A 27028-nucleotide genomic window follows, 5' to 3' on the forward strand; every position below is an offset into this window, starting at 1 on the left:
CGCATCCTGGCCTCTATCCAGTAAGCTCTTTTCTTGTGCATGACAAAAGAGACTTGGTTGCTTTCAAGGACCTCAGCTTTTGTCAGGATTGAGTAGTCCTCTTTCAAAACATATTTTAATTGTTGACTTGGGTACTCGAATTTTTTTTTAGATGACTGAATAACTTTGCCAAGTTTCAAAATATTGTATCAACTATTGATTTTTAAAGGGCCTTGAAGCAATTTTCTTCCACTGGCCTGAATCAAGAGAACTTTAGAGCTAGCAAAGGAATACAGTTGCCATATCATCCTCTTTAAAAAAGAGTATTTCCTTTATTGTAGAATAACCAGAAAAGACTGTAACGTTTTTCAAACAAAAGAAATAGAATGCCAAAAAGCTTCCCTTCCTATTTCATTCTTGCCCTAAAAGCCAAAGAGCTTTGGCTACCAAAATCTGTTCCGAGAGCAACGACTGGAATGTTTATGTTGAAAGACCATTGGCTTATCCAACATTCATCCATCACTCATAGACACTGCCCGATTTTAAAAAGTGAACAACAACGGATTGTCAATCATCCAGTGCTGCTTATTGGCCTTCATAAGCCGTTTGCAAGAAAAAAGAATTGAAGACAATCATGGAGTTAAATAGCAAAACAAAGGGATTCCGCATGACGTCATTTGGCGTATTTAGCAAAGAGAGCTTTGTCAGATGAAAAAAAGCATTTTGTGTAACAAAAATCAAGCGCATCGTGTCAAACAGGTCATCTATCAGCACGATTTTTTTTTTTTTTTTTGAGAGAAAAAATAAAGAGGTGAAGCTAAAATGAGTATTCAAATCGTTGGGTGAAATATGATTATTTCTACACAATGGCTACGATAATTAGGAAATCCATTACGTCCTATGTTTAGCTTTTAAAGACATGGAATGGTATGAAAGGCATGTGTACTGTCATCTATACATTGTTTATAAAAGCTTGAATAATGCAAAACAGGTGTCTATGACATATTTATATGGTAACTTTTTTTGGTAAAGACAAAGTGAGAAGGGCACTTAGGCAGAAATACTGCCACTGGCCGAATAAATAAAAAACAAGATCCAGGCGACGATCATGGCAGCAATAAAGAGCATCAAACAGATCCAGTGGATGCATCGAATCTTTGTATTTTGAGAATCCGACGCTTGCTGCTTGCTCTGTTCCTGATCCCGTTCTTTCATCAACTGGAGTCGTCTCTTGCGACCGGTTTCTAACAGGTTGTCCAGCACGACGTACTGAGTGACCCAGAGTGTACAGATCAAAACGAAACCGACACAGGCCAGCACCAGAAACAAGATCATGACGCCGGTATAGGCCTGGTGCTGTGTATGATCTTGGACGACACCCACGACGATATCCAGGATGGTGGTACCGATGTTCATCGTGCTCTTGTAGACACCAGAGCCCGTGCCGAGGTATTCAGGCGGCAGGACCATGCCGATGGAGGAGATGATGCTGACAAGGCCAAAGGCAAGCGAGATACTGTACAGGATCATGCCAATCACCGCATTCACGTAGGTCCAGCCGAGCAAGGCGGTGCTCAAGATCAAAAAGAGGGAAGAGATCAGCAACACACTCACCCGACAGCCATAGAGGTCGATGAGGACCCCCAGCACCGGCGCGGCGACGATCGGCACGACCTGAGACGTACTGGCCTTGTAACCAGCCAGGACGGCGGTGGAACCAAAGTGACGTTCGACAAAGTCTGTGCTGATGGTCTGAAAGGAGGCCCAGACGGCCGAGTAGATGAACTCGATCAGCAAGATGTGCCAGTAGATCAAGGGAAACCGGAGGACGCCTCGCCAGTCGAACCGTTTACGACGCTTGAGCTTCTGAATCTCTTGGGGGGTCAGCAGGCTTGGTCCGGCGCCCCGCTGCAGATGACGGACGACGAGCGCATAGAGGACGCTGACGAGGATCGAGAAGGAGCAGAGGATCAGTGAGAGCCAAAAGGACCAGACCCAGTTGCCGGTCCGGGCAGCGATCGGATTCGCGGCCAGGGTGCCCAAGAAGTTGGAGAGTCGCGTGATGGACACTTGGAGACCGATGGCGATCGCTAAGCTTTGGGTACGAAACCACTTGTACATGATGGCCTCTTGCATGGTCACAATCAGGCCTGAGCCGATCCCGAACAGGACTCGACCGGCGACCATCAAACCGAACGATTGAAAGTTGGCAGCGAGTGCGGTCAGCAGACAGCCGAGGATGATGATCACATTCACTGTGAGTATACCCCAGACAGAGCCAAAGACATCGATAAAGATGCCTCCAAAGATAGGAAAGAACGTGTTGACGATCGATACCGATGAGGAAATGACACCGTATTGGGTATTGTCGATGTGAAGGTGCTAGTGACATTGTTTTGGGTTAATATTTCCCATTTTGGATATAAACTGTTTTTGACTTACCGATTTAATCTGCGATTTCATCGCGCTCAATGCACTGGTTGAAAAATGAGCACCGGCTGTGGGAAGTGGTCAATAAACGATGTGTGAGGATAACCTGTGACTTTTTACATGTAAAGAACAAAGCAGTGAAAAGAGCAACTAATTTAAATTTCCAGGGAGCATTTGAAAATGTAGTGTCTTCTGTTGGATGATCAGTGGCGTCTGTTTCATCTTGCGATAGACAATCGGATACCAATTGCTTTTCAGATAAATTAACAGCATTTGGCTTGTCTGTAGCCATTTTTCAAAAGGAGACCAGACGAGATGAAAAAGAAAAAGATAAAGAAAATTATCTGATTTCAAAATATATAAGATTCAATTGTGTAATCTCTTTTCCGAATTAAATGGTTCATTTCAGGAAAAAATAAAAAATTGTACTCAATTTAGTCCCTTTATTCAACTTGATTTTAAATTCATTGGCTCTCTTTCAACTTCAGTGAAAAAAGTAGACTTCCGTTGATCCGGGTTTGACTATGGATGATTCACCTTTTATGCTCACAATAATCTCATGTTCTTGGAAGAAATCGGATGTATTCAACCCCTTGCCCATCTATCAGCGAATATGTTAAATTTTGCTCTGGCCTTACTTTTTGGTATAAAATGTATTTCCAATGGAATAGAACGTTTGGATGACGGTGAATTAGAAAAAGAAGAAAAGCAAACAGAATCTATTCTACATCCAGTGCTTGTTACTTTCCACCAAAGAATCCATTCACTATCTACAGCATTGAAAGATGAATTCACTTTCTGATTTCAATTGATTTTTCTCTCTTCCCGTTTTGCCTGATGCCAATACAAAAAAAAAAGTTTCCCGATCTTATAACTTGGCATCCCTCCACTTTTCATCTGATAACAAATTTTTGCTTTTTTAGGATCTTTGTTTAGAAACAAGCCATCCATTGAATGTTTATCAACACAAGCCCCCCAAAGGCTCTCTCTTTGTCGTTCTCTATTGGCTTTTATTTATAAAATCTTTTTTCATGCGTCCCTTATCTGATGGATAAACGCATCTTTAATAAACACTGCTGTATTCTGCAGACTCACAAGAACAAATCAGAAGGATGCATGGGTAAATAATTCAACATTAAAAATCAGCTGATGTGGATGACTTGTGCTCTCTGAAAAGCATCACAAACTGTTCTTTTATTCTTTTGCTTTTAAACACATTGACTTTTGTATGTCGTGCGTCTGGTTTTAAAAAAGAAGCTCAATTGTTCAACCCAAAAAAAAAAAAAAAAAAAAAAACCAACAGCATCTGTTTAATGATGAATGAGGATGGACAATATTTAGATGACTGCTCTAAGTGATATAAATACATACACCAATGATTGTAAAAATCAATTTTCTCGAGAAAAATCCCTGGTTTGTGATCGATTTGAGGTATTGACAAGTATTCGAATCGTGTGCAATATTAATTATACGACACCATAAAACCCTTTTGCTGGATCTAATTTCAACATCTACTATGCCAGAGTTGCAGCATTCTAAGTATGAAAGATTTCTATCGAATAGTCAATTCATACTGAAGGCGATTTTTGATTTCAAGGTGATGTGACAAGGGCTACTTTGTCTTTAGCTCATCACAGTAAAGTTAAAATGAGATTTAGCTGGAGGGAAGGGAAATGGTGAAGTGAGATAAATAAAAGATACACGATAACCATACAAAGCTTTCATGATTGCTGGATTCTGTAGTATCTTTGATAGAGTAGACATAACAATACAGTCGGAACCTTTTGAGTTCTTTTAAAGCGACAGAATGTATGTGGGTAGGATGTGGTTTGTTGAATGGATTCTTATTAGTGAATGAGTCTTGGCTTTATATTGCTAATTGCAGAGACTTACTATCTTGATACTTGAGCTGCCATTGAAAGCAGATACTGACTACAGGGAATTCGGGACTAAAACATCAGTGAGGCGTGGCAGAGACTTGTTTTTGAGTAAGCCTAGTTCAGTTTATTATTTTATTCACCTGTAGTACCTAAACACAGAAATATCATTTTGTTCATTGTAGGTTTTTATTGAAGAGAATAAATTAATGATCTGATCACACGCAAACAAAAGACACCCATCTGAGTAAATGAAGCATGTCTTTGAAGAAGCATGCTCTCTGTTACAAGCAGACGAGTAAGAATCTGATCCCAAGTGCCACTTTAGCCATTGTTGACTGAGACTGAAATCAGCCATGATCAATGCTCATTGGCCAATTTTCCTCTTACCTGTCTGCTTGCTTTTTTCATCCCCGGTTCTCTGTCACTTTTTTTTTTATTCTAATTTAATTTCCAATGGCACAGCAGGCAAAACAAGCAGCTCAACGTTTAGGAGGCATGTTCCCCAAGGGATCCGGTAAAGGTGCTGGATCTGCTGTAGGTGCCTTGGTCGTGTTGGGTGCTTTAGGTTATGGTGTGAATGCTTCACTTTTCAACGGTACATTGGCAACATTTGTATGTATTATAACTAATATACCATTCTCCTCACTTTCTAGTGGACGGTGGTCACAGAGCTATCAAGTACACTCGTCTTTTTGGTGTGCAAAATACAATTTATAATGAAGGAACTCACTTTGTGATTCCTTGGTTTGAATCACCCATCATTTACGATGTTCGTGCTAAACCTCGTAATGTTGCTTCGTTGACCGGTACCAAAGGTGACTATATAAAAAGAGAGAGAGGAAAGAAAAGAGAAGCTAAATCGAGACGTAGATTTACAAATGGTCAACATCACCTGTCGTGTACTTTCAAAACCTCGTGTCGATCAACTAGCCACCGTCTACCGTACGCTCGGCCAAGACTATGACGAACGCATCTTGCCCTCGATTGTCAACGAAGTGCTCAAATCTGTCGTGGCCCAATTCACCGCCTCCCAACTGATCACCCAACGTGAACGGGTCTCACGTCTTGTCCGTGAGAACCTGGTCCGTCGTGCCCTTCGATTCAACATCATCCTCGACGACGTTTCCATCACCCACGTCGGATTCTCACCCGTGTTTGAAAGCGCAGTCGAAGCCAAGCAAATCGCTCAGCAAGATGCTCAACGGGCTGCCTTTATTGTGGATAAGGCCAGACAGGAAAAGCAATCGATCATTGTGCGTGCGCAAGGTGAAGCCAAATCAGCCGAATTGATCGGTGAGGCGATCAAGAACAAGCCCGGGTTCCTCGAGTTGAGACGTATTGAGGCTGCTCGTGAAGTGGCCGCCATGATTTCGAGATCCAACAACAAGGTCATGCTTGACTCGGATACTTTGTTGCTGAATGTGAACTCTGGCAATAAAAATTAATCTTTAAAATAAAATTTGTAAATGCATCTTATCACTTGTAATCCGTGCCTCTCCTTTTTAGCAAAAGAATAGACTGGGAATCACTGGTAGAATTACAACTTGCTTCTTGGGTTAAATCATGTTCTAGACTCCTTTGTGAAAAACATCATGTTGGTTTACAATAAAATTGACATGGACGTAAAGATTCTGAAAGAATTTTTAAAGGTCTACCCAAGGCAATCTTACTTTAGCATGTCTCCCTTTTTTTTTTTTTTTTTTTTGATAGTTTCAGTTGCATGAATTTATGACAACCCCTTATTACTGAACCTCGGAAATGGATTCAACAAAAGAAAAACGGTAGCTTTTGTTATTTTTGTTGGATTTTTTTTTTTGGGAAAAAAAAGTAAAGAAGTATGGTTTTTTCGTTTGTCAGGGTTTATTGAACAATGGATTGATGTTCACTGGCTCTGTTGTATGAGCCAACACAGTATTTAAATAAAACACAACTTGGTTTCAGCTTGCTAGGCCTCAAGCCAGTTTAATTTTCAGCAGAACCCTCTGGTCAGGTGAAGCCGTTGGGTGTGAGGTGACTCTTTGAGATCAAGCTGCGGGGATGATGAGAGAACGAGCCTACCTGCGAACAACCTGTTTTTGATTTTATTTCAAAACACTTGCTTGATAAAAGCAATCCCAACATGAGCAACCTGTTCTTTATCTTGCCTTCCCCCCCGTCTTTTCCAACGATGGCATGTGGTGTATTCCATCAGCCCAACTTTTTGCATGCCGTGTGCAAAAGAGGGGATGTTTGAAAGCAGACCTCTTATGTGTCACTGTGGCATGTGGTCCAGACCGCATCTTCCTCCGGACTTTATAAAAAGAAGGAGATTGCTTGAAACTCCATCTGAAAACATACGTGGACACAGGTTTCATTAGGAAATAACATCTGTCAAAACCATCGCAAAAAACAAAGGGTAGATGACATGGAATAAAAATAAAATTAATTTACCCTAAAAAAGAAATCCCTTTTTTTTGTTGTTGTTCCAAGCTACTGTCCTGTACCACATAGTGGCCTGAGCATATGAAACGCACTTTTGTAAACAAAAACAAAAGAAATCGATCACAAATGACAGCTTTATTTTACGTAAAGAGAACAAAAGGGAAGAAATTGGGATGAGAAGAAAGAGAGAGAGAGAGAAGGATCGATCGAGTGATAGGATGGATGATGGATGAGAAAACAAAAAAGACAACAAAAAAGAAAGGGTCTAGACGCAAAGGTTACACTCCTTCTTCTAGAACCTCTTTATAAATTACAAGTGAAGGTATATGATTCCACTTGATATAATCAGAATGATAAAGATATTCTTTTGTGTATAATTGAATAATGTAATCCATGATTGTATCAAAATCATTTATTTCCAAATTATAATCCTATTAAAATAAGTAAAAAGATAAAAATAAAACGTTTCTTGTTGCCATGCTTACCAGTAACTGTAGCAACTGCTTTTCCATCAAGTTAATTTCATGTGCTGTAAACATCTCGGCATAAGTGACCCAATATTTATTTTTAATTGCAGAATCATGAAGGTATTTGGTGGTAATGATAATTGTAGCTAAAAATATTCTGTGACGAGTACACTCCATCCCTTTTTATGATTGTTTAGTTATGATAACAATGTGGGTGTTCATCTACCTTTGGAAGTACGTGATAATAAATTCTTTAGTCTTTTTGCATAGGATAAGGTACTGATCAATGTACCCGTAGTTGTGTTTGATTTGGTTACAATGGATTCTATAAAGGATCTTAATGGAATAATCGTTGAATCGGATGATGTTAATGGTGGAGATGGTAATAACTGATGTGGTGATTGAGTCCTTTTCTTGGCACTAAAATAATCTTCTCCCACACACGGTATAATGGATTCAAATTGAATTGTAATATAATCTTTAAAGTATTTATTATTTCTATAAGCATCATCCTCTTCTTCTTTTTTTATATACCTAATAAATGACTAGAAACAGGATTCTTTATTATTTTATGAGATAAAAGAGTATCATTATTAGTAGTAAAGGGTAAAAGTGGTGAGTTCATAATTAAATGCGAAAAAAAAAAAAAGTAAAAGAAAAAAAGTTTTTTAATTTAAATAACCATGATTTTGCATATAAATAGATTCAGTAACTTTATCAAATCCTTATTAAAGAGAAAGAAAAAGAAAGATAATGGATCACAACAAAAGCTTATTTTTGAAACTTGACTTATTCTTCTTCTTGTAACAATGTTGTTTTTTTTCTTTTTTCTTTTTTATTGTTAACCTTTTTTCTATTGGTTTCAGTTTATGCTTTAAATAAAAACAACAAAATGCATGATGTGTAACACATCTACTGCCTTTTCTCCCTTTTTCTAATCTGCATTGATTTACATAGAAAATGATCTTTTTATATGACTTGTATCAAGAATGCAAAAGAAGATCATTTGTAAAAAAAAAAAAAAAAAAAAAAAAAACTAAATTCAAGACATATTCTAGTTCAAAGAGTCATTCAAAACATGTTTATGATAGCAGTTTATTTACTCTTTTTTTTTTTTCTGAATACAAATCATGTATTTGCTTTTACCGTGTTACTTTCTTGGCATTAACATATGAATTATGATCTTTTCAGATGTTATCTTTTATGGATTTCATGATACAGTTCCTTTTGCATCTGTGCTCTTTACATTGGCATAAAGATGGATATCACTTGTTGAAATACATGAAACAAGAAACCTGTTTTCTTGCTCTCCATGACTTTCAATTGACTTTTTTTTTTTTACTCTCTCTCTCTTTCTCGCAACAGAAGAGAGGGGATCCACCACAAAATAAGAAAGGGCCGATGGTAACCAAACGATATCAATGACGTCATGATGAGAGTGGGCTACCAAATAAAGTCATCCCTAGAAAATTGAGAATGGGCCAAAGTGATTCTGTCATACTTTTTTCAAGACGATCTCTTCTTCTTGTCGTCTTCTTCTTTCCTATCAGATTACTTTTTTAGAATGAATACTAATAACCATGATCTCATCCAAGGGAGAATTAAAAATTGACATTGTTTAAATGACAGCTAAACAATACTTTTGAATTTCAACCAAAAAAAAAAGGTGAGTTTCAGCCATTAGGTTTTAGAAATAAAGAGGATCGAAAAATACGATGGACTCTGTTGATAAAAGTAGTAGGTTACAGTCATCCAATCACATATCTGGTATTGTTTTTTTTTTATATAATAACTACGCATAAAGGAATTAGAAAACGATCGTCATCAACACTGTATGACGTTATCCTAGTAACTTGAAAAAAAAAATTTTTTTTCTGTATGCATTTGCCCTTAAAGATAATAAAGCCATGGCAATCCAACATTTCAGATCACTCATATTTCATGGATGATGGCCCTGTTTTTTCCTTTTATAAAAAAAAATTAAACTTGGGTATCCAATGTGCTGTCTAACAAAAAAAAAAAAAAAAAAAGTGTCGCTGTGAAAGTTGGAAGCGAATAAGACACAATAGGTTTTGTTCTATAAAAAGTTACAAACTAAAAAAAAAAAAATTAGGAGATAGCCATTTTTCTTTCTTTCTTTTTCCTATGGAAGAAAAACAAACACATGTCGAACGACCACCGAATCCAAGATCCAATCACTCTTTATCTTCTTCAGTCAGTACGGATGACGATGAGCCCGTCTTGATCGATCAAGGCATCCCTGTCGACTTGCCACTCGAGTGTCTTGCCGGGCCAGCCCTGATCTTGCCAGAGACGACCGAGCTGGAGGGTCGTACGCTGCGTGAAGAATTCGATTGGGCCGGTAAGGACGAGGATGAGGAAAAGAAGGAAGAGGATGACAGGAGCGAGCGGGGCGCATTGGTCAAGAACGGTCTGTTCATCTGTCTCTCCAAACACTCTGAACCGATCGCATGGGCCTGCATCGTGCTCTTTGCGCTTGTCTTTATTGCGGTGGACGTCGCGATCTTTGTCGTCTACCGTCGACGGGGCGTGGTCTCCAACTCCTCTTATGGACTTCAACTTTGGTTCACCTGGATTGCCTTTGTCTGGTGCATCGCTTCTCTCTCCCAAATCTTTGTGGAGATCGTGCCCTGGGCGATCAAGAAGTTGGTCAATTGGCTAAGACCTCAATCCACAGAAGTTTTAAGGATGCGACTTTCGGTAAGAGGACAAGCGCATCTCTTTCTTGTTTACTGACTGATGACAGTATTATATGGCCTTGCGTACGTATATTAAGCTCGTCTTGATCTCGTCTTGGGCCTGGGGTGCCTGGGCTTTTATCCGGCAGCACATCCAATTGCCTTATTTGGGTCAAGACGCCAACGGCATAGATCAATATGCACCCGAGCCGTCCTATGTGAGCACGTTTTATAGTATTTGGGAAGCATGCTTTTTCGCCGCCGTCTTTTTGTTTATCGAAAAGTTCATTCTTCAATTGATCGGTAAGAAGCCACTGCGGTTGATCCACAACAGACTTCACTCACCCTTTGTGTATTTTAGTGACCTCCTTTCACAAGTAAAAAGAGACAAAAGACAAGAGAAACATACTAACGATGAAACCTGTAGGAAAGCATACAACGATCGTGTGAAAGAGAATGACAAGGCGCTTCGAATCCTAGACAAATTGAAAAAGACGAAACGCGTCAACCCCCAAGAGTTCCTCAAGAAACGAATCCGTCGAAAGCAGTCAACGAAGCATGCCGTCAGTCGGCCGACGACACCCACACGCTCTCATTCTATGGACGACATTGTACCCAAGCCATCCATCATGACCGGACCTCAAGAGCCAGCAAAGACATCGAACGTAAAGTTCCCCAGCGAACACCTGGATACCCTGATTGCCATCCCACCCGTCGATGATCGGTGGGACGAGAAAGGATCGGAAGAAAAGCCAAAGAAGACAGCGCAGGTGAAACACAGCAAGGACTCTGGGACCTCCACCCCTACCGAAGGGTATCGCACACCCCCTACGCTGAGTCGCGAAAACACCTGGTTCTCACGTACGAGCCACGACGGCAACAACTTCACCCAGATCCCCGGCAAGCTGTTCAAGGAAGGATACCAAAAGATCCTCTCCCAGACCAAACGAGACGCCATGCCCAACTCCACCCAGCAAGCCAAGGCGTTGGCCAAACGGATCTATACCAACCTGGTCGGGCCTTGCCCCGACCGTGATTTCATTGTGGAAGCCGACCTCTATCCGTTCTTTGACACGGTCAAGGAGGCCGCCGAGGCCTTTCAGCTGTTTGATCGCGATGGGAATGGCGATATCAGCAAGAAGGAGCTGAGGTCAGGATGCATCCGGATCTATCGAGAACGAAAGCATCTGAGTCGGTCGATGCGTGATTTGTCTCAGGCGACAGGGAAGCTGGACATCATCCTGATGATCATCTTTGTCGTCGTCTGGGTCATCATTGTCTGTGCTGCGTTTGGTGTGAATGTGGGCACGGACCTGATGCCTCTCTGGAGTGCCTTTGTGGCCGCTAGTTTCATCTTTGGTACTTCGGCCAAGGATGCCTTTGAAGCCATCATCTTTGTCTTTGTCACTGTAAGTGTTCTCTCTCTTCATCCTAAAACCTGTACTGATAGCATTCACAGCATCCGTTTGATGCGGGAGATCGAGTCATGATTGGTGTAGAAAATTGGATGGTGTCTGAAGTTGGTTTACTGGTGACTACGTTTGTGTAAGTCTACGTTCTTTCCTTTTCCCCTTTTTTCTAATCCATCCTTTTCTCTTGTAGTAAATGGGATGGTACACTTGTTTATGCTAAAAACTCAGTCTTGTCGACTCAATACATCTATAACGTGAGAAGATCGGGTAGAACAGGCGAAACAAATGGTAAGCAAGACTTTAATGGATGATATCCTTTATTTATATGTGTAATAGAACTTCAAATCGCTTTCTCTACACCCTCTTGGAAGATCAAGAAACTCATCGAACACATGCAATCCTGGGCCAACCAATTCCCCAAACATTATACGCCCGATTCCACCTCCTGTAACGTCCTGTCCTTCCAGAACCAAAACGCCATCAGTCTCTCGTTTTACTTTGAGCATGCACATAATTGGCAAGACCCTGGAGGTCGCTGGCTACGTCATAACAATTTCATGTATGAACTCAAGGAAGAATGTGAACGATTGGAGATTGATTACAATTTGCCCACACAACCCTTTGAACATGCGCCGAGTATGGATGCTCCACCAGAGTCTTATAACATGGGTAAAAATTCAAGTTATGGCCTCGAAGGTTTACAGCAACGAAAGCCATTCAGAGATGATGATGTGGATGATCATCGTGATCCTGGCGGTGGGGCAAGTACGGGACTTGGAGGTGGAGCACGCGCTGGAGCAGATGCCAGCCAGAGTGCTGGAACAGCGACGACAATGATGTTTGCTGCCAACATGATGTAATTAAAGAAGACCACTCTTATTTTGTATAATAATAAAGATCGTTTTATTTCTAACAAGTGATATCACGCACAATGGACTCTACAGGTTCATTTTCATAAATGATCCGATAGACTGTCGTAAACAGTGGGAATTCATTCGTCATCTTGCGAGCCGACAGGAACGCGTGCACCTCTTGAGCGGTCAGTGTACCTTGCAACTTTTGTCCTTTGAGCAACTCCTTTTCGAGCACATCGATCGGTTTACCCGTCCTGACAAAGGCCTCTGCCACCTTTCGATTCCGTCCACCCGAGCAGGTGGTGATCAGATCGGCTACACCACACGATTCGAAAAACGTGCTATCCTCGACCGTGCCAAAGAAGCTTTGACCAAACTTGCGCATTTCCATCAGGCCCAGCCGAATAATGGCCGCCTTTGTATTGCTACCGTACCTAACTACAGATTAGAGACACAAAGAGCAACGTATTCCGTGTACCCTAAACCGTCCGAGATACCAGCGCCCACGGCGACCACGTTCTTGAGCGCCCCACACAGTTCCACACCCACATAATCACGAATGACATTGACCTTGAAATAATCCGTGTGAAACAGCCGGTAGAACAGCTCACCGTCTTCTTTTGCTTGGCTGCCAATCGTCGTCTCACAAAACCGTTCCTGAGCGACCTCGTCCGCAATGTTCGCTCCACTCAAGGCCGAGACACGAATCCCGAGCTTTTTCGAAATCTCTTCTGAAAACAGCGTCACCTTTTCCGGCTTGATCTCCAGGCCCTTGATGAGCGAGATGGCCTTGGCCGTGGGCGAGATGTGATCCTTCATGATCTCACACACCTCACGTACAAATTGATGGGGCAAGACAAAGATCAAGACCGACGCATCCCGACTGGCCTTGACCAGGTCAGGCACGGCGTGTAAATTCGGAGGAAACTTGATGCCAGGCAGATACTTTGGATTCTCTCGTTCACGATTGATCACCGTCGTCAGTTTCTCGCCTTGATAGTCTTCTTCAAAGACCCACTGACGCACGTCAGGATAGAACAAACCTGGATGTTTCGAGACATTTTCAGCAACAATCTTGCCAACGGCTGAACCCCTTTTTCAAACAAAATATGAGCAAATTGAAAAGGAAGACATGGTTATTTTACCAGTTACCAGAACCAATGATACAAACACTTTCTTTCATAATTGAACAAAAAGAAGAAGAAAAAAAAAAAAGAGAAAAAATAAGAGCTGTGCTACTTTTTATTAAGAAACATGTGTCTTCAACCAAGAGAGCTTTTCATATGAATATTTGTGTTTCGATCGTGACACTCTCTTTTTTTCCTTTTTTGGAACCTATCTGATAAGGGCCCTTGTTTTCTATTTATTCTACCTAAAGAAGAGGATGCGCCATGATATCAAACCAATGTGACTCGTCAGTCGTCTTTTCCCTTGCTTGCTCTGTCTGCATTCACCTTTTCCTCTCCCTTCTTCTTTCACCCCATCCTTATTTTTTCAAGGAACAAACTCCGATTGTCAGTAAAATTTTCTTTCCCCCTTTCATCCCCCCCCCACTTTTTTTTTTTCTTTCTCTTTCTTTAGAAGCCAATGAGCAAATACATTCCAGAAAATAGTATCTCTGGTCTACGTCTTTATAGATATGGAGGAGTAGATAAATCATTTGTATCAAGATATATTCTGAACCCTTATTGGAATAACTTGGTTAAATTATTTCCTTTATGGATGGCGTAAGATAATCATTTGTATACAGAGAGAGACGAGACTGACGTTGGATAAAGACCCAATATGATCACTTTATTGGGCTTATCGACCATTTTAGTGAACATTGCCACTCTATTTTATTATACGTTTGATTTGGGTGAATGTCCTCAGTGGGTTTATTATACGTAAGATGAAACGAGTTGAAGTACGATAGATTGCTGACGTGATCCTGATAGGTTTGGTATCGGCCTCTTCATTTATCAATCGTTGGATGCGATCGATGGCAAGCAAGCCAGACGTACAGGCACCTCTGGCCCACTGGGTGAACTCTTTGATCACGGTAAGCCATCCAGCCACACGCATCCTCCTTACTAAACCAGACATGCAGGTTGTGATGCGTTGAATACCAGTCTGGGTGTCATGACATGGGCCTCAGCCACCTATCTCGGCCAGAGCTGGTGGACCGTGGCCTCACTGACGGCCAGTCTAGCCAACTTTTATCTGTCGACCTGGGAAGAATATCACACAGGTATTTTGTATTTGGGTTATTTCAGTGGTCCTGTCGAAGGCGTGTTGATGTTGTGTGCGATTCATATGATCTCTGGCTATTTTGGACCGGCCATTTGGACCTTGCGCGTGAACGAGGTCCTGCCGAACCTTGACTTCTCAAGCCTGCACCCGGATCTTCGTGTCTTGGGTTATCTTCAACTGAATCATGTCTTGATCGTGATCGGTGGTGTCGTCTTGCTGTTCAATATCGCATCCGGGTAAGTCACTGCTGGCTCGATCGAGTGATGTTGCTGACCTGATCCCATAGACTGCTGAACGTGATCTCTGTCAAGCTCTGGCCGACCGAGATGTCTCACAAGAACCGTTCGATTCCAGATGCCTTTCTCGGTTTGTTTCCCTTCATCAACATGTCCTACTGGGCCTACCTGTGGCTCAAGACTTGGCCTGATCTCGTCACGGACCATTTGGCACTCTTTATTCCCTTTTATGGTCTGCTTTTCGGTCATCAGGTCGGTTTGATGATCACGGCTCATGTCTCCAAGTTGGGCTTTCCAAACCTGAATCTGCCTGTCACTTTGATCTTGATGTCGGGTTATTTATTGGCTAAATATGATGCTGTTGTGGAAGAGTAAGTTGAGTTTTGAAATCGAATGCGATCCTAACCTACGTCCTTTAGAACTTTTTATACAGTATTGGATCATGAATTGATCATCAAGATTTATTTATGTATTGCTGCTTTTCAATATTATCATTTGGCAAGTAGCGTCATTAGTCAAATTTGTACATATTTAGACATTGGCTGTTTGTATATTAAAAGAAAGAGAGAATAAACACGGTTTTTTTTTTTATTAAAAATCAGGCATGTCATCATCATCATCTAAATCACCTTCTGCAATCTCCTGGACCAACTCTCTTTCTCTTTCTCTTGCTTCTTCAGCATTGTCTAATTCCTTTCGATGCGCATCCATCGGGAATCGCATGGCCTTGACAGCTTCGTTATGAAGATTCAGACAGAAATTGATACGTTGATGATAGGCGTTCTGAGGCTCATTGGTGCTGTAGATGTCCACGATCTCTTTACTCTTCATGAAGCCTTGAAGGTGATCCAGCGAGGCATCGATCACGCCATCACGAATCGCTTTGGCCACGATGAATTCAGCATCCTCTTCGCTATCCAAGTGAAGCTTGAGGCAAATGTCGCGAAGAGAGATTTTGGAATAAGAAAGACTGATCATACGAATGCCGGTCTTGATCACATTGTGTCTCAGACGAAGGATCAGGCTGTACGTCTTGTCCTTTTTGAACGTGGCGTCAAATTGGCCTAGACTGGACTGGAATGTGGCAAGATCACCAATACGAACGGCTACAGAACACGTTAGCCTTCTTCTCTTACTCATCCAAGATTACCTTGTGTGATGGCCAAGTAAGGCAAGAGGGCTTTTCTCAACACGGGCTGTCTGAAAAGTGATCGCTCGGGAATGTCACCCATCAGGAGCTGCACGACAATAAAGAACTTGTGAACCGTCTGCTGAAAGCCTGCGGTGATGTCGTTCTGAGGTGCTTTTCGAATGGCTTGTGCGAGCAAAGTGTGAGCGGCTGTATAGTCCAACTGAAGTGCCTTGATGCGTCCAAGGTAATAAGCATAACGTGCTGCTTGGTTATTACCGGCCTTTTCGGGAAAGGTGCTCTTGGAAAGAAGCTTGTCGGCTTGATCATAGAGGTTGTGATAAAAGTAGTTGCGTAATAACAAATTCAGCAAGGTCGCTTGTGTTTCAACATCATGTCTTAGTGTAGCCGTTCGGTGAGCTGCTAATTGAATACTATAGAAAACAAGAAGGTTATTCTTCTCTCCTTTCAGTCCTCTCCTTTCTTTTACGGTCTGATTTCAGCCAATCGATTACTTAATTCATAGAATCGTGCATGATAAAAGTAAACACGGGCAGCTAATGGATCCATCGTTCGACGATTCATTGATGCCATTCTTTGAATCGTCTTGTTTGATAACTCAATACCCTATTCACCATGATGAGTTACACTGTTCTTTATGTTTTCGTCTGTCGGTTTTACTTTTTCTATTTGATTTTCATCCAAGAGATAAATCAACACGTTGAGATGAATGTAAATATCTACTTCAGGCAATACACTTGATCTTTCTTCTTCTGTTTTTGATGTTGTATCCTTCTAATTCATTCTGATAAGAGTCCTTCTTTTTGAATTGTGAAAGGAGGGAAAAAAAAAAGCTTACTTGATTTAGATATTTTAATAATTCAGTTTTCATTTGCTGGTCGTCTATTGCAAAGATAAGTACACTTTCTAAAGTTGCATAAAATACTACTTGCCAGAACCATATTGTTCGGATATCACTTGAGCAAGTATGTCACAAGTCAAGCGGCGTCTAATAGAAGGCAGTGTTCTTAATACACGTGTCGTGAAGCGTGCTTCAGCCGTCTCTACTGAGCGTTCCAATAAAGCGAAATTACGTTTGATACCTACAAAACATAAGTTCAACCTTGATTATTGTGCACTTTCTTTCAATACCGTCTACAGTTTCCTTGTAAAGACGTTTTTGTTTTGTTTCTTCATCTTCTTGAACAATGTCCATGGCTTCTACTTGATCATTTTTTTCAGTCATTATATCTTTATAAAAAAAAGTGTGTCTTGCGCGTCCTCCCTGGGTTAAAAATGATGTGCCTAGGTTGGATCGCCGATTGAATGACATGGTCTTCCAATGACCCAAGATTTGCTGAGCACTGCCAACAAGAACATGGAAAAGTAGAGGCTCACATTTAATACATCAAGCCATTGTCAGTAGGTTAAAGCTCTGTCGGTCGAGGCTTAAATGATCTTTTTCTGTAAATAAGCAGTTTAAATGTAAATTGAGTCACGCCTCCAAAGGCGGTACGAATCAAGGAACAGTCTCCCCACTTTTCAATATCTTTTTTTTTTGTCTCATATGATAAAGCAGACAGGACCTTATCATTGTCGCTTATTTTCAGAATTCATGTCGTATGTTCTATTATGAATCTCATCTGCCTGAAGATGATGTTGTTTAGAAATCCAATGTCACAACAAAAAAAAAAACTATTCTTACCATCCAAGCAGTCTCTGCACTTGTATATTTTTATCTTTTGCTTGTAGACCTGAACTTGTTCTGAGCAGTACAGCCAACATGGGCACTTTTTTCCATCCCTTGGCTCATACGAGAACCCCCTCCTCTCTTTGCATATCCGACTCGATTACATCGATTTGAAATGACCACGTAGCTGCTGCGGTTTGCAGATACTGTGTGGAAAAAGGTCATTGGTTGTTTGTGATGGATCATGTCCTGTATGGGTCCAAGCCTATGTTCCCCATAATTTAATGAATCATAAAGTGGTAAAGAAGAGAAAGATAGCCGTACGGCACTCATTTATAACACAGCTTGCCAAGAGCTTCTTGTGATATTGGATTCCAAAGCAGACAGCATCCATTTTGGAAGTGAGACATGATTGCTGAGCCAGCAACATCCACTGTGAAACACGTGACATTCATTTTCACAGATCAGATACATTGATTTTCATGCGTTGCAGTATTGATTTTTGGATAGAATAAAAGTGTAGAGATCAAAGAGTAATAAAAGAAGGTGCAAGTGGTATGATAATATGCCTAACCCTGAACAGAGCAACCTCTCTTTCGTACCTTCATTTCCCAAAAAAGAAATAAAAAGCATAACGAAAATTTTAAACCTTCTTTTTTGGGGTGTATTTGGTTGCCTGAAGAAAAAAAAAAAAATTCCTTTCTCTTCTTTATTTTTCTTTTACTATAATACATAAATATGGGTTTAAGCTTTTCAAAGTTATTTAATGACCTCTTTGCCAAAAAAGAGATGCGTATATTGATGGTTGGTTTGGATGCTGCCGGTAAAACCACCATCTTGTACAAACTCAAGTTGGGTGAAATTGTAACTACTATTCCTACTATTGGTAAAAACAAAAAAAAAAAAAAAAAATAAAAACTATGGTAAAAAAAAAAAAAAAAAAGTCTGCTAACTTTTTTATGTTTAGGCTTTAATGTTGAAACTGTGGAATATAGAAATATTTCTTTTACTGTTTGGGATGTTGGAGGACAAGACAAGATTCGTCCTCTCTGGAGACATTGTAAGCAACTTTATTACCAAAAGAAAACAAGATATTTATCTATCCCTTAGACTTCCAAAACACTCAAGGTATTATTTTTGTGGTTGATTCCAATGACCGTGATCGTATTTCTGAAGCTCGTGATGAACTTCAACGCATGTTGAACGAAGATGAGCTTCGTGACGCGCTCTTGCTTGTATTCGCAAACAAACAAGATTTGCCTAACGCTATGAACGCTGCTGAAATCACCGATAAACTCGGTCTTCATTCTCTTCGTAACAGACGTTGGTACATTCAAACGACTTGTGCTACAAGTGGTAAGTCTCTTTACATACAAAAAGGAGGCGTAGGTTAACCCCTCTTTGTTTAATAGGTGATGGTCTTTATGAAGGCTTAGAATGGTTATCTAATAACTTGAAGAAGGCATAAAAGGAAGAAGAAAAGAAAGTAAAGTTTTTTTTTTAAAAAAAGACAAATGTTAATAATGCGCTATTAAAAAATGAGGGGATTGTTGTACGTTGAAAGGATTTTTTTTTTCTGTTATTTTCTTTCTCTTTTTATTTTCATACGTTCAATAAACAGACGGCTTTACTCTGCTGGGATCTGTTGGCAGTGAACTCTATGTTTTTATGCTCATGAAAATAAAAGGTGTGATCTTGAGTTGGTTCAACGGAACACTGTTTACCAAAAAGTCTGCAATCCAGTTTTCAAAACTCCGAAATGCATGATTGGTGCATAGCGTTCAGAAAAACAACAAGCTTGGATGATGTAAAAAAAGTTGATTTGTACAGCGAATCTTGCAAGCATTTTTTTTTTTTTTACAAGAGGAGCATGGTAACTATGTATCTTTTAAACTACTTTGCAGTCTGTTGGTATGCTGTTGACCAAGCTTCTTTATGTTTGATTGGATATACAGTACTACCGCTCGTTTAACATATGAATTAAATTATTCTGCATAGACACATTACCCTTTCTATGATTCATTGCTTACTTTAGAATACGCCAAATACTCTTTATTAGACTAAAGCCTGAATTTTGTGATGGACATATAGACATTAAGGATAGGTTACTGCTTTCATCATCATACTTATGATCAGTATAGCACAAGATACCATCTTTCAAAAGGTCATAGTCGATAAGCATATCATTAAATAACCAATCGCGCCTGTTCCAGCTCAAATCATTAACATGTATGCTATTATCCAAAAGAGTAAATGTTCCAAGGTTGCAAGCGGGGTGTTTTTTACATGTCTATATCGTGGCATCTTATCACCTTCCTTTTCAACAGCTTATCCTACTTTAGAATGGAACTTTAGTTTACATAAAGAATACAGTACTTCAAGTCTATTGCTGTTTGGAATCTGAAGCAAGCGTCGGTTCAGATCGGTAGATCAAATACCTCTGCTGTCAAGAGAGAAAAAACAATGCTTATCGATTGCGAGTGTTGTGAATAACAATTCGATATTCACTAGCGATCCGTTCATTCTGGTCTTAATAATGGCCAATGTCAAGTACGACTTTACTGACTCTGGTAACAAGCACTTGTCTCTATAGAAAGAAGAGTACAGTCGGACCCTTTTGGGTTCTTTTACAGCTATAAAACCTTTGTTGATGCGATGTGGCCAGTTGAATGAGCTTTTACTGGTTAATGAACCTTGAGTTTGAGTGCTACTTGTAGAGGTTTATCGGGTTGTTACTTGAGCCGCGCCTGAAAACAGATACTGGCTACAGGAATTTAGCAACTAGAACATGAAAGATATGCACCAGTTAAACATTTGTAATACCTAATGATGTCTGATTTCAAAAGAAAAGCAACAGAGCTCACTAAGCTTAGTATCACACAGTCAACGACAAGTCCAGTACTTTGGCTCGTGTATTTCATTCTACGAGTGCTTTTTTTTTAGTTGAAGATACAGCAAGAAGAGACAGGACAGAATTGATGCGTGAAAAAGTTGGTTTATCTCCTGACTCGATTCACTGATGTCTGCCTGAACAATTGCTCTACATAGATGCAAAAATGAAACTGAAAAGGTAAACTTTGTGACTTGAAGGAGAAAGAAGAGTAGGCTATTGTCATGTTTCACCCACTGAAAATCCTGTCTTATCAATACAATTACCTTTGGACTTCACTCCTACCTGATATGGTTCCGTTTTCGAGAGGATTTGGGAGCAAAGCGTACTTTTATAACAACATCTCTGGGATCATGCTGGTTTATTGGGCTTTCATCATGTTTTCCTCAAGTATTGTGATGAAGGCTCTCGTCATTATATATCTTGGCTTTATGAAAAGAGTCGCTACTATAAGAATGTACCCTGTGGATTGTCGTATCAATTCCACATTCATCAAGTCCTTGTTTCATCCTTGGAAAACAGTCTTGTCAGATGCTTGTGCGATTTTTTTTGTCTTGAAGTTCCATAGTTTGGGTTAAAAACAATGCTCGGTCTTCCGATAAGATTAGTATTGGAGTAAGAAAGACCTTGTTTCTAACTCTACTAAAAAAAAAAAGAAATTTCCTCAATCGTTGATATTGTTTTGGGTAAAGTGTCTTTGTCTACAGTTTTCTCTATCCCTTCAAAATTCACCTCTTCTGAATCCATCGAATCTGTATCGCGTTGTTCCTTTAATGACCAATTCTTCAAAGAGAACCGCTGGATCTTTTCGACAATTTTTGCTGAAAAACATCAGTCATTTCCTTCTTCCTCTTTTAAACGCTTGAGATCTTTAAAGTCTACAGGCTATTTTCTACCCTTGTCTAGTCCATTCCTTGTATTGACTTGATAAGTTACTAGTCATCTGATTTTTTAAGGACACCGAATACATCTTACCGTATCCTCTATTGTTAGTGAGATATTTAAAGCCTTGATGGATGTCTGTTGTGGCTTTACCTGCTGTTCATCATTTGGCTTGTTCTTTACAATAGACTTCAGTCGTCTGATGTGCATCCACTCTGTATTTTTTGCGTTTGAGGAGATAACCTTGTTCACTGTTACTGATTGAGTCCATTTTTAAATTGGATTTGCTGTCTTTCCTAAAATTTATTTAGGCCTACCTTTGAGTAAAGCTGTGAGAGAATTGCCTAGTGCTCCTGTTTTCTTCTGGTTGATCGAGTTGATCTCCTTCTTTGTTTCCCAAGTACATTTTCTCTGATGCTTTGACAAAAGAGAAATGAGCTCCTGCACTTGGTCAAAGTAAGGCTGATAATGGTGTTGTACGGCTGTTAAACAGATAGATTATAGACCGTCATTCTATTCTCAATTTGACCATTTTAGAAAATAAACTGGTAGACTTGTCCAATTAAAATGAACCAAGTTCCAAAAGATACGGACAGAGCTTTTAAAGTCAGTTTTGACATTTTTACATAATCCGAAAAAACAGTATGAAACATAGGAACTTTATTCAAACAGTTATCAAAATGATGCAACGTTGGATAATATTTTCAAGATAGAAAACAGGAGCTTTGTAAATCGCATCTGAAACGCTTGCTGCAAGTGTTTCTGTATCTTTCAATTTGTGTCACTTAACTGCTCTTTTGACTACATTCAAGGTAGTTCAATAGGGTTCAACCCTGAAGAATATTAAGGGATGGATAAGCTTTGTGTATCCTCTATTTTTACTTTTTGTCTCACCTTCTGTTTTATGAGACGTATGAATAGGTGTACTATCCAACAAAAGTTATATTCCTTCATTGTATTGTATTTGTCTATTATATCCAAAGTGTCCTTGTTAAGCTCTAAATAATGTCCAATAGTAACATATTTGAGCTCTTTCTTCCAAGTGCTAGTAGGGGCTATCGCTTTTTTTTTTTAACTCGCGGCATTTTTCTTTTTCAGAAGGCATTTTAATTAACCTAATATTTACGTTTAGTACACCGATGCAAACAATCAGCCCAAAATTAAACGTGAAGATGCTCTTAACAAAGACGTCTCAACCAATAAATCTTTCCCTTCCAGGTTCCAATCCTCTGTTTGGCGTCATATTGATGCTGATACCTGATCCATCAATAAACACACGATCTCTAGAAAACCTAAATTCGTTGCAGACCACTTCTTCACTCATGCTGAACGCGTAGCAAATGTTTTCTTTACTGTTTCTGGCTTCAGATCAAACTGTTAATTTTCTTTAGAATAAAGCGCATTCTTCTTTCATAAATTCTTTACTTTTTTAGTACCAAGGCCCTTACACTTCTTTAATAACTTGTCGATAGGATCCACAAAATAAGCTTTTAAAGTTTCATCAAAGGGTTACTTGTGCTGTTAATTAAAGCACGTGAAAGTGTATTCTAGCAATTTATTTTTTAGACTTTTGCCAATATTTTTCGGAATTGTTCAAACTAGAATGGAATCACTGTACTACGAACAGGTTTTTTTTTTCTTTTGTGTATGTTATTGATATCTGAGAATAAAACGCGACTTTGAGAGTCTATGGTTATATCTAAAGTCAAATTGAAGCCAGTGGCAATTGTGTTGAATAGAAGACACAGTTTGCTTTTGAACTTTCTTGTAAATTAGTACCAAGGGCACTGTATGTATGTTCTTTGTTCTGTCAAAACCAAACTTAGGCTTCATGTCGCATGATCAGTGTGACTGCATTTGCCTCTTACGCTTTATTGTTGTCCCTTTCTAAATTTTTTTCTTCTTCCTTTTTTTGTTCTAGCCGAAGATCTTTGTCAACAGTTTCACAATTGAGAAGCATAAGTTTGGAACATGAGAAAAGCAGTAACTAATATAAAAGAGAAACAATTCCCTTTTTTTTAATTCTTTTGTTTTTGTAGTTTACTAAAAAGTCCTCACGTATTGGAATACCTATTGAAATTCCCTCAGCTCCAGTAAGCGTTTTTTTTTTAAAGAAAAAAACACGTAACTAAGACAACAATAACACCTTGTTCTATAGCATTCACCACCATCAAGAATTAAACAAACTTATAACAGAAGACAAAAGAAGAAAATTGAAGAGATGCGTCAAAAATCAGCAAACTTATCCAACACGCCTATTTCACTTGAACCCAATCTATCTAGAAAGCGTAATTTTGACGATGTAAAAAGAAATCAATAGCTTTGTTTATTATATTGTTCTGATCTCTTTTCCATTTCATTCTACAGCTTGACGACAGCGATAACAATAATGATATAAGCAGTACTCTTTTCAAGCCCTTCAACAGAATCAAAGAAAAGATTCGCTCACTTACTCAGCCTAAGGTAAAAGAAATTTTGCAATGTAACATTTAATGAAAAAATAACTCACATGTCCTTTGCTTTTAAAAAAAAAAAGCCTTCGTCTAGTCAACACATTACGATTGATTTAGCTACAGACAGTGGTGAAAATGAAGATGTAGGAGAATCAACAACAAGTCTCCCTGAACACCACATTAAGCGTAAAAGATGCAAGCAACAACGACAAGATAATGTTGTTATCGCGATCGAAAAGTTGGATGATAAAGAGCCCCTTTCAAATGAAAGAGCATGCAACAAAAATCAAGAGACATATGAAATATTGGATGATTCATCAGATGAAGAAAAGCGCATTCGTAAAAGAAAAGCAGCTCAACTATCTAACAACCTTTTGGACGAAGATATTTCTTTTGAGGAGAAGAAAACAAATCAAATACAATCAAACAAAGAAAAAAGCAGCCACCAAAGAAAATCAGCTAAACCATTTGACAATCTTTTGGACAAAGAGGTTTCTTTTGAGGAGAAGAAAGCAAATCAAATACAATCAAACAAAGAAAAGTGCAGCCGCAAAAGAAAAGCAGATGAACTATCTAACGATGAGATTCATTTTGAAGAAAAGAAAGCAAATCAAATACCATCCAACAATGAAGCCCACAAAAAAAAGCTAAAGTCTTCTAATGATTCTTTTAATAAAAAGGCTATTGTCAAAAGGAGTTACAAGGCTTCAGAAAGCTCTTCAGATGAAGAACATGATCAATTATCAGAAGAATACAATGAACAAGAATATACCCCAAGCGTCGTTTCAACAATGAAACCTAGCATGTCATCCATCCCATCACACATGAAATATAAAGATACACAAACGAGCAAGCCATCATATACCCAAAATATTATTTCCAAAATGAAGCCAAGTTCATTCTCTATTCATCCACCCTCAAGTACGGCCCAAGATGAACGAGTCAAAACCTTCAAACCATCAAGTCCCTACAAACTTCTTTCTCGACTCCGACAAAGAACTTCTTCTATACCATCCAAAGAGACAGAAACCAAAGAAGCAGTTGAGGATTATTTATTAAAGGAGAAAGACACAAAGTTTTTTGGAAGGGATAAACATATATTAATGTACCCATTCACTGCCTCAAAACAACACTCAGTGTATTGGGAAGATATTGAACGATTAAAAAAAGATCGATTCTTGAACGACACCATAATTAATATATATCCAAGGATCTGGCAAGACGAATACCCCAACAATAAAATATATGTATATACCTCCTTTTTCTTTACTAAATTGAAAGAATGTAAAACACCTGAAGAGCTCTCAAACTTGTCAAGATGGACACAAGGCGTGAATCTTTTTGAAAAAGATTTGCTGATTATTCCTGTGGCAGAGCACAGTCATTGGTTTTTGGTCCTAGTGGCCAATCCTGGTGCCTGTATTGGCTCACCTACTATCACAGATAATCATTTTGAAAATGGAAAGCTTGATAAACAAAAGTAAGTAGCATTGATCGTTTGATCCACTAGCTTATTTTTTTTACTCATTCAACATTCATTTAGGACATATATCATGGTTATCGACTCTCTTGGAGGCACCCAACGTCATGTTCGTGAATCGATCACAAAGTACTTGAAGGCTGAAGCAAAGAAGAAGTACAACATTGAAGAAAGCAATTTTATTGCCCCACAGTTTGTCCGAGTTGAGTCTCCTATTCAAGACAATCATTATGACTGTGGGGTATACTGTTTGTATACCATAAAACAAATCTATGAAAATAACATGAAGATAATGTCGCAAATATACCAAAAGAAGAGCACTGTAAGTTTTTTTTATAAATATTTCACAGTTGTTTATGTTCTAACTTGTAAATGCATTTAGCTGGATAACGAACAAAGTGAAGCGGCTAAAAAATTTCGTGTTACTTTGTATAAATACATGGCTGGCAAGGTAAAGGAATATGAAAAATTCAAATCCTCGTAAAGCCATGTTATTTGTATGAATCTATAAGCTTAATATGTATAAAAATAAAAAAAGATTAAAAACTTTTCTAATGGAGGCAAAGCTCAAGATTATTGATGTGACGATAGAATCTTGCCATGATCGTTGTTCTTGGTTTTTTAAATTAAGAGTATATACTTTTTTTTGTTTTGATTGATATGTGAATGAGTAAGAAAAGCTGGCATTAATAATTTAGACTATTTTAATGCGAAAAGGGGTAAGGCACGGTGAGCGCAGCCTTGTGAAGAAGGAGGTCTTCTCAATAAGACTGCCGGATGGGCTTGCGAGGACTTTGAATGACAACAAGTGAAGCAAAAGGTTGTCAGTTGAAAATCAATTGCTAGTTTGCACGCCATATAGCCAGTAACGTATATCCAACCACGATAGCTGGGGATATAGGCAGAGGACAATAGATAGATGGAGAAAATTCTAGATGGACTTTTTGTAGTTGGTTTGTCGTCAGTGGCAAAAGACGAAAATACTCATCCCAAACAGTTTTCCAGACGAGCCATTTTTGTGGACAGCCATAGAGAAAATGCTTCAATGTATCCAAACATGCAGCACAAACAGAACATGTATCAAAAGTAGGATGGTCTCCATCGATTCAACAGGGAGCGATGAGGGATCTTGCGGTGTAAAAGGCGACTCCAAACATGACGACAGGTATGAGAGACAGAATAGGCCCAGAATTTTTTCATGCTACAGTAGTCGCTCTAGTTAAGGATGGCCAAAATTTTTGGAATATCCGCTCTTTTTTTTTTTTTTTTTTTTTTTGTAGGGGCTCTAGGCCAAATTTATTAATAAATAGATATAATATTTAAAGTCACGTGGTAGACAGCGGTGAACTTTTATACATCAAGGAAAACGTGTAAATTAAATAATGGAGGCGGGAATTACATTGCAGAGAGCACTGTATCAGATCGCAAGGAAGTGATAAGTACCGTAATTTGTTGATATATAATCATTGAGTCAAAAGGAGTGTTATCAAAAATAAAACGCCAATGTGCCTTCCAGATACCAAGAAAAGCACAACCGATTATACTATCATTTTGAATGAGTCGTAATTTTTGACGAGGAAAGATCAAATTATACAGAGCGTTAGCTATATCTAACAGTGGCACGTCATGGACACCAAAAAATTGTTTCCAGAGTAGCCGCCAAATGATCAATTTGCTCGGACAACGAAAGAGGAAGTGGTCTGAGTTTTCAGGTGTAGAAGGGTCTCCACACAAACGACAATGTGAGTCACAGATGTTGGGCACTAAGGCTTGCACTTGTTCAGCATTGGGAAATTTCCTATGAAGTAGTCGGTACCATGGAGTTCTGATAGCCAACGGAATATCCATGTTCCAAAACCGTTTCCAAAAAGAGGAGGATCTTGTGTGGCCTAAA

General features: G+C 39.2%; 10 protein-coding genes across 10 annotated transcripts; 5 read left to right on the forward strand and 5 right to left on the reverse strand.

Annotated features, from left to right (window-relative positions):
- Window positions 1-1029: 1029 nt before the first annotated feature.
- Window positions 1030-2701, reverse strand: RO3G_13786 (uncharacterized protein; the record flags this gene model as incomplete). Its single annotated transcript, XM_067668370.1, has 3 exons — window positions 1030-2361; window positions 2422-2477; window positions 2530-2701. 3 exons carry the CDS (start codon window positions 2699-2701, stop codon window positions 1030-1032), a joined length of 1560 nt encoding a protein of 519 aa, XP_067524471.1.
- Window positions 2702-4742: 2041 nt separating this feature from the next.
- Window positions 4743-5734, forward strand: RO3G_13787 (prohibitin-2; the record flags this gene model as incomplete). The annotated part of the gene is made up of 3 exons (XM_067668371.1): window positions 4743-4884; window positions 4943-5104; window positions 5160-5734. The coding sequence occupies 3 exons, from the start codon at window positions 4743-4745 to the stop codon at window positions 5732-5734; spliced, it is 879 nt and encodes a 292-aa protein (XP_067524472.1).
- Window positions 5735-6988: 1254 nt separating this feature from the next.
- RO3G_13788 (uncharacterized protein) lies at window positions 6989-7802 on the reverse strand (the record flags this gene model as incomplete). Its single annotated transcript, XM_067668372.1, has 4 exons — window positions 6989-7141; window positions 7196-7356; window positions 7404-7655; window positions 7712-7802. 4 exons carry the CDS (start codon window positions 7800-7802, stop codon window positions 6989-6991), a joined length of 657 nt encoding a protein of 218 aa, XP_067524473.1.
- Window positions 7803-9322: 1520 nt separating this feature from the next.
- RO3G_13789 (uncharacterized protein) lies at window positions 9323-12148 on the forward strand (the record flags this gene model as incomplete). The annotated part of the gene is made up of 5 exons (XM_067668373.1): window positions 9323-9898; window positions 9945-11285; window positions 11327-11421; window positions 11479-11576; window positions 11625-12148. The coding sequence occupies 5 exons, from the start codon at window positions 9323-9325 to the stop codon at window positions 12146-12148; spliced, it is 2634 nt and encodes an 877-aa protein (XP_067524474.1).
- A 432-nt stretch (window positions 12149-12580) lies between these two features.
- Window positions 12581-13325, reverse strand: RO3G_13790 (uncharacterized protein; the record flags this gene model as incomplete). The annotated part of the gene is made up of 2 exons (XM_067668374.1): window positions 12581-13235; window positions 13288-13325. 2 exons carry the CDS (start codon window positions 13323-13325, stop codon window positions 12581-12583), a joined length of 693 nt encoding a protein of 230 aa, XP_067524475.1.
- A 602-nt stretch (window positions 13326-13927) lies between these two features.
- On the forward strand, window positions 13928-14985 carry RO3G_13791 (uncharacterized protein; the record flags this gene model as incomplete). Its single annotated transcript, XM_067668375.1, has 4 exons — window positions 13928-14028; window positions 14080-14183; window positions 14232-14610; window positions 14661-14985. 4 exons carry the CDS (start codon window positions 13928-13930, stop codon window positions 14983-14985), a joined length of 909 nt encoding a protein of 302 aa, XP_067524476.1.
- Window positions 14986-15349: 364 nt separating this feature from the next.
- Window positions 15350-16324, reverse strand: RO3G_13792 (uncharacterized protein; the record flags this gene model as incomplete). Its single annotated transcript, XM_067668376.1, has 4 exons — window positions 15350-15393; window positions 15435-15716; window positions 15761-16173; window positions 16230-16324. 4 exons carry the CDS (start codon window positions 16322-16324, stop codon window positions 15350-15352), a joined length of 834 nt encoding a protein of 277 aa, XP_067524477.1.
- Window positions 16325-16684: 360 nt separating this feature from the next.
- RO3G_13793 (uncharacterized protein) lies at window positions 16685-16985 on the reverse strand (the record flags this gene model as incomplete). The annotated part of the gene is made up of 2 exons (XM_067668377.1): window positions 16685-16842; window positions 16892-16985. 2 exons carry the CDS (start codon window positions 16983-16985, stop codon window positions 16685-16687), a joined length of 252 nt encoding a protein of 83 aa, XP_067524478.1.
- Window positions 16986-18218: 1233 nt separating this feature from the next.
- RO3G_13794 (ADP-ribosylation factor 1) lies at window positions 18219-18897 on the forward strand (the record flags this gene model as incomplete). The annotated part of the gene is made up of 4 exons (XM_067668378.1): window positions 18219-18315; window positions 18397-18489; window positions 18540-18785; window positions 18842-18897. 4 exons carry the CDS (start codon window positions 18219-18221, stop codon window positions 18895-18897), a joined length of 492 nt encoding a protein of 163 aa, XP_067524479.1.
- Window positions 18898-23422: 4525 nt separating this feature from the next.
- RO3G_13795 (uncharacterized protein) lies at window positions 23423-25764 on the forward strand (the record flags this gene model as incomplete). The annotated part of the gene is made up of 6 exons (XM_067668379.1): window positions 23423-23503; window positions 23569-23683; window positions 23772-25134; window positions 25198-25375; window positions 25517-25585; window positions 25726-25764. The coding sequence occupies 6 exons, from the start codon at window positions 23423-23425 to the stop codon at window positions 25762-25764; spliced, it is 1845 nt and encodes a 614-aa protein (XP_067524480.1).
- Window positions 25765-27028: the final 1264 nt, after the last annotated feature.

The sequence above is a fragment of the Rhizopus delemar genome, genomic scaffold (assembly GCF_000149305.1).
Source record: "Rhizopus delemar RA 99-880 supercont3.12 genomic scaffold, whole genome shotgun sequence".
NCBI lineage: Eukaryota > Fungi > Mucoromycota > Mucoromycetes > Mucorales > Rhizopodaceae > Rhizopus > Rhizopus delemar.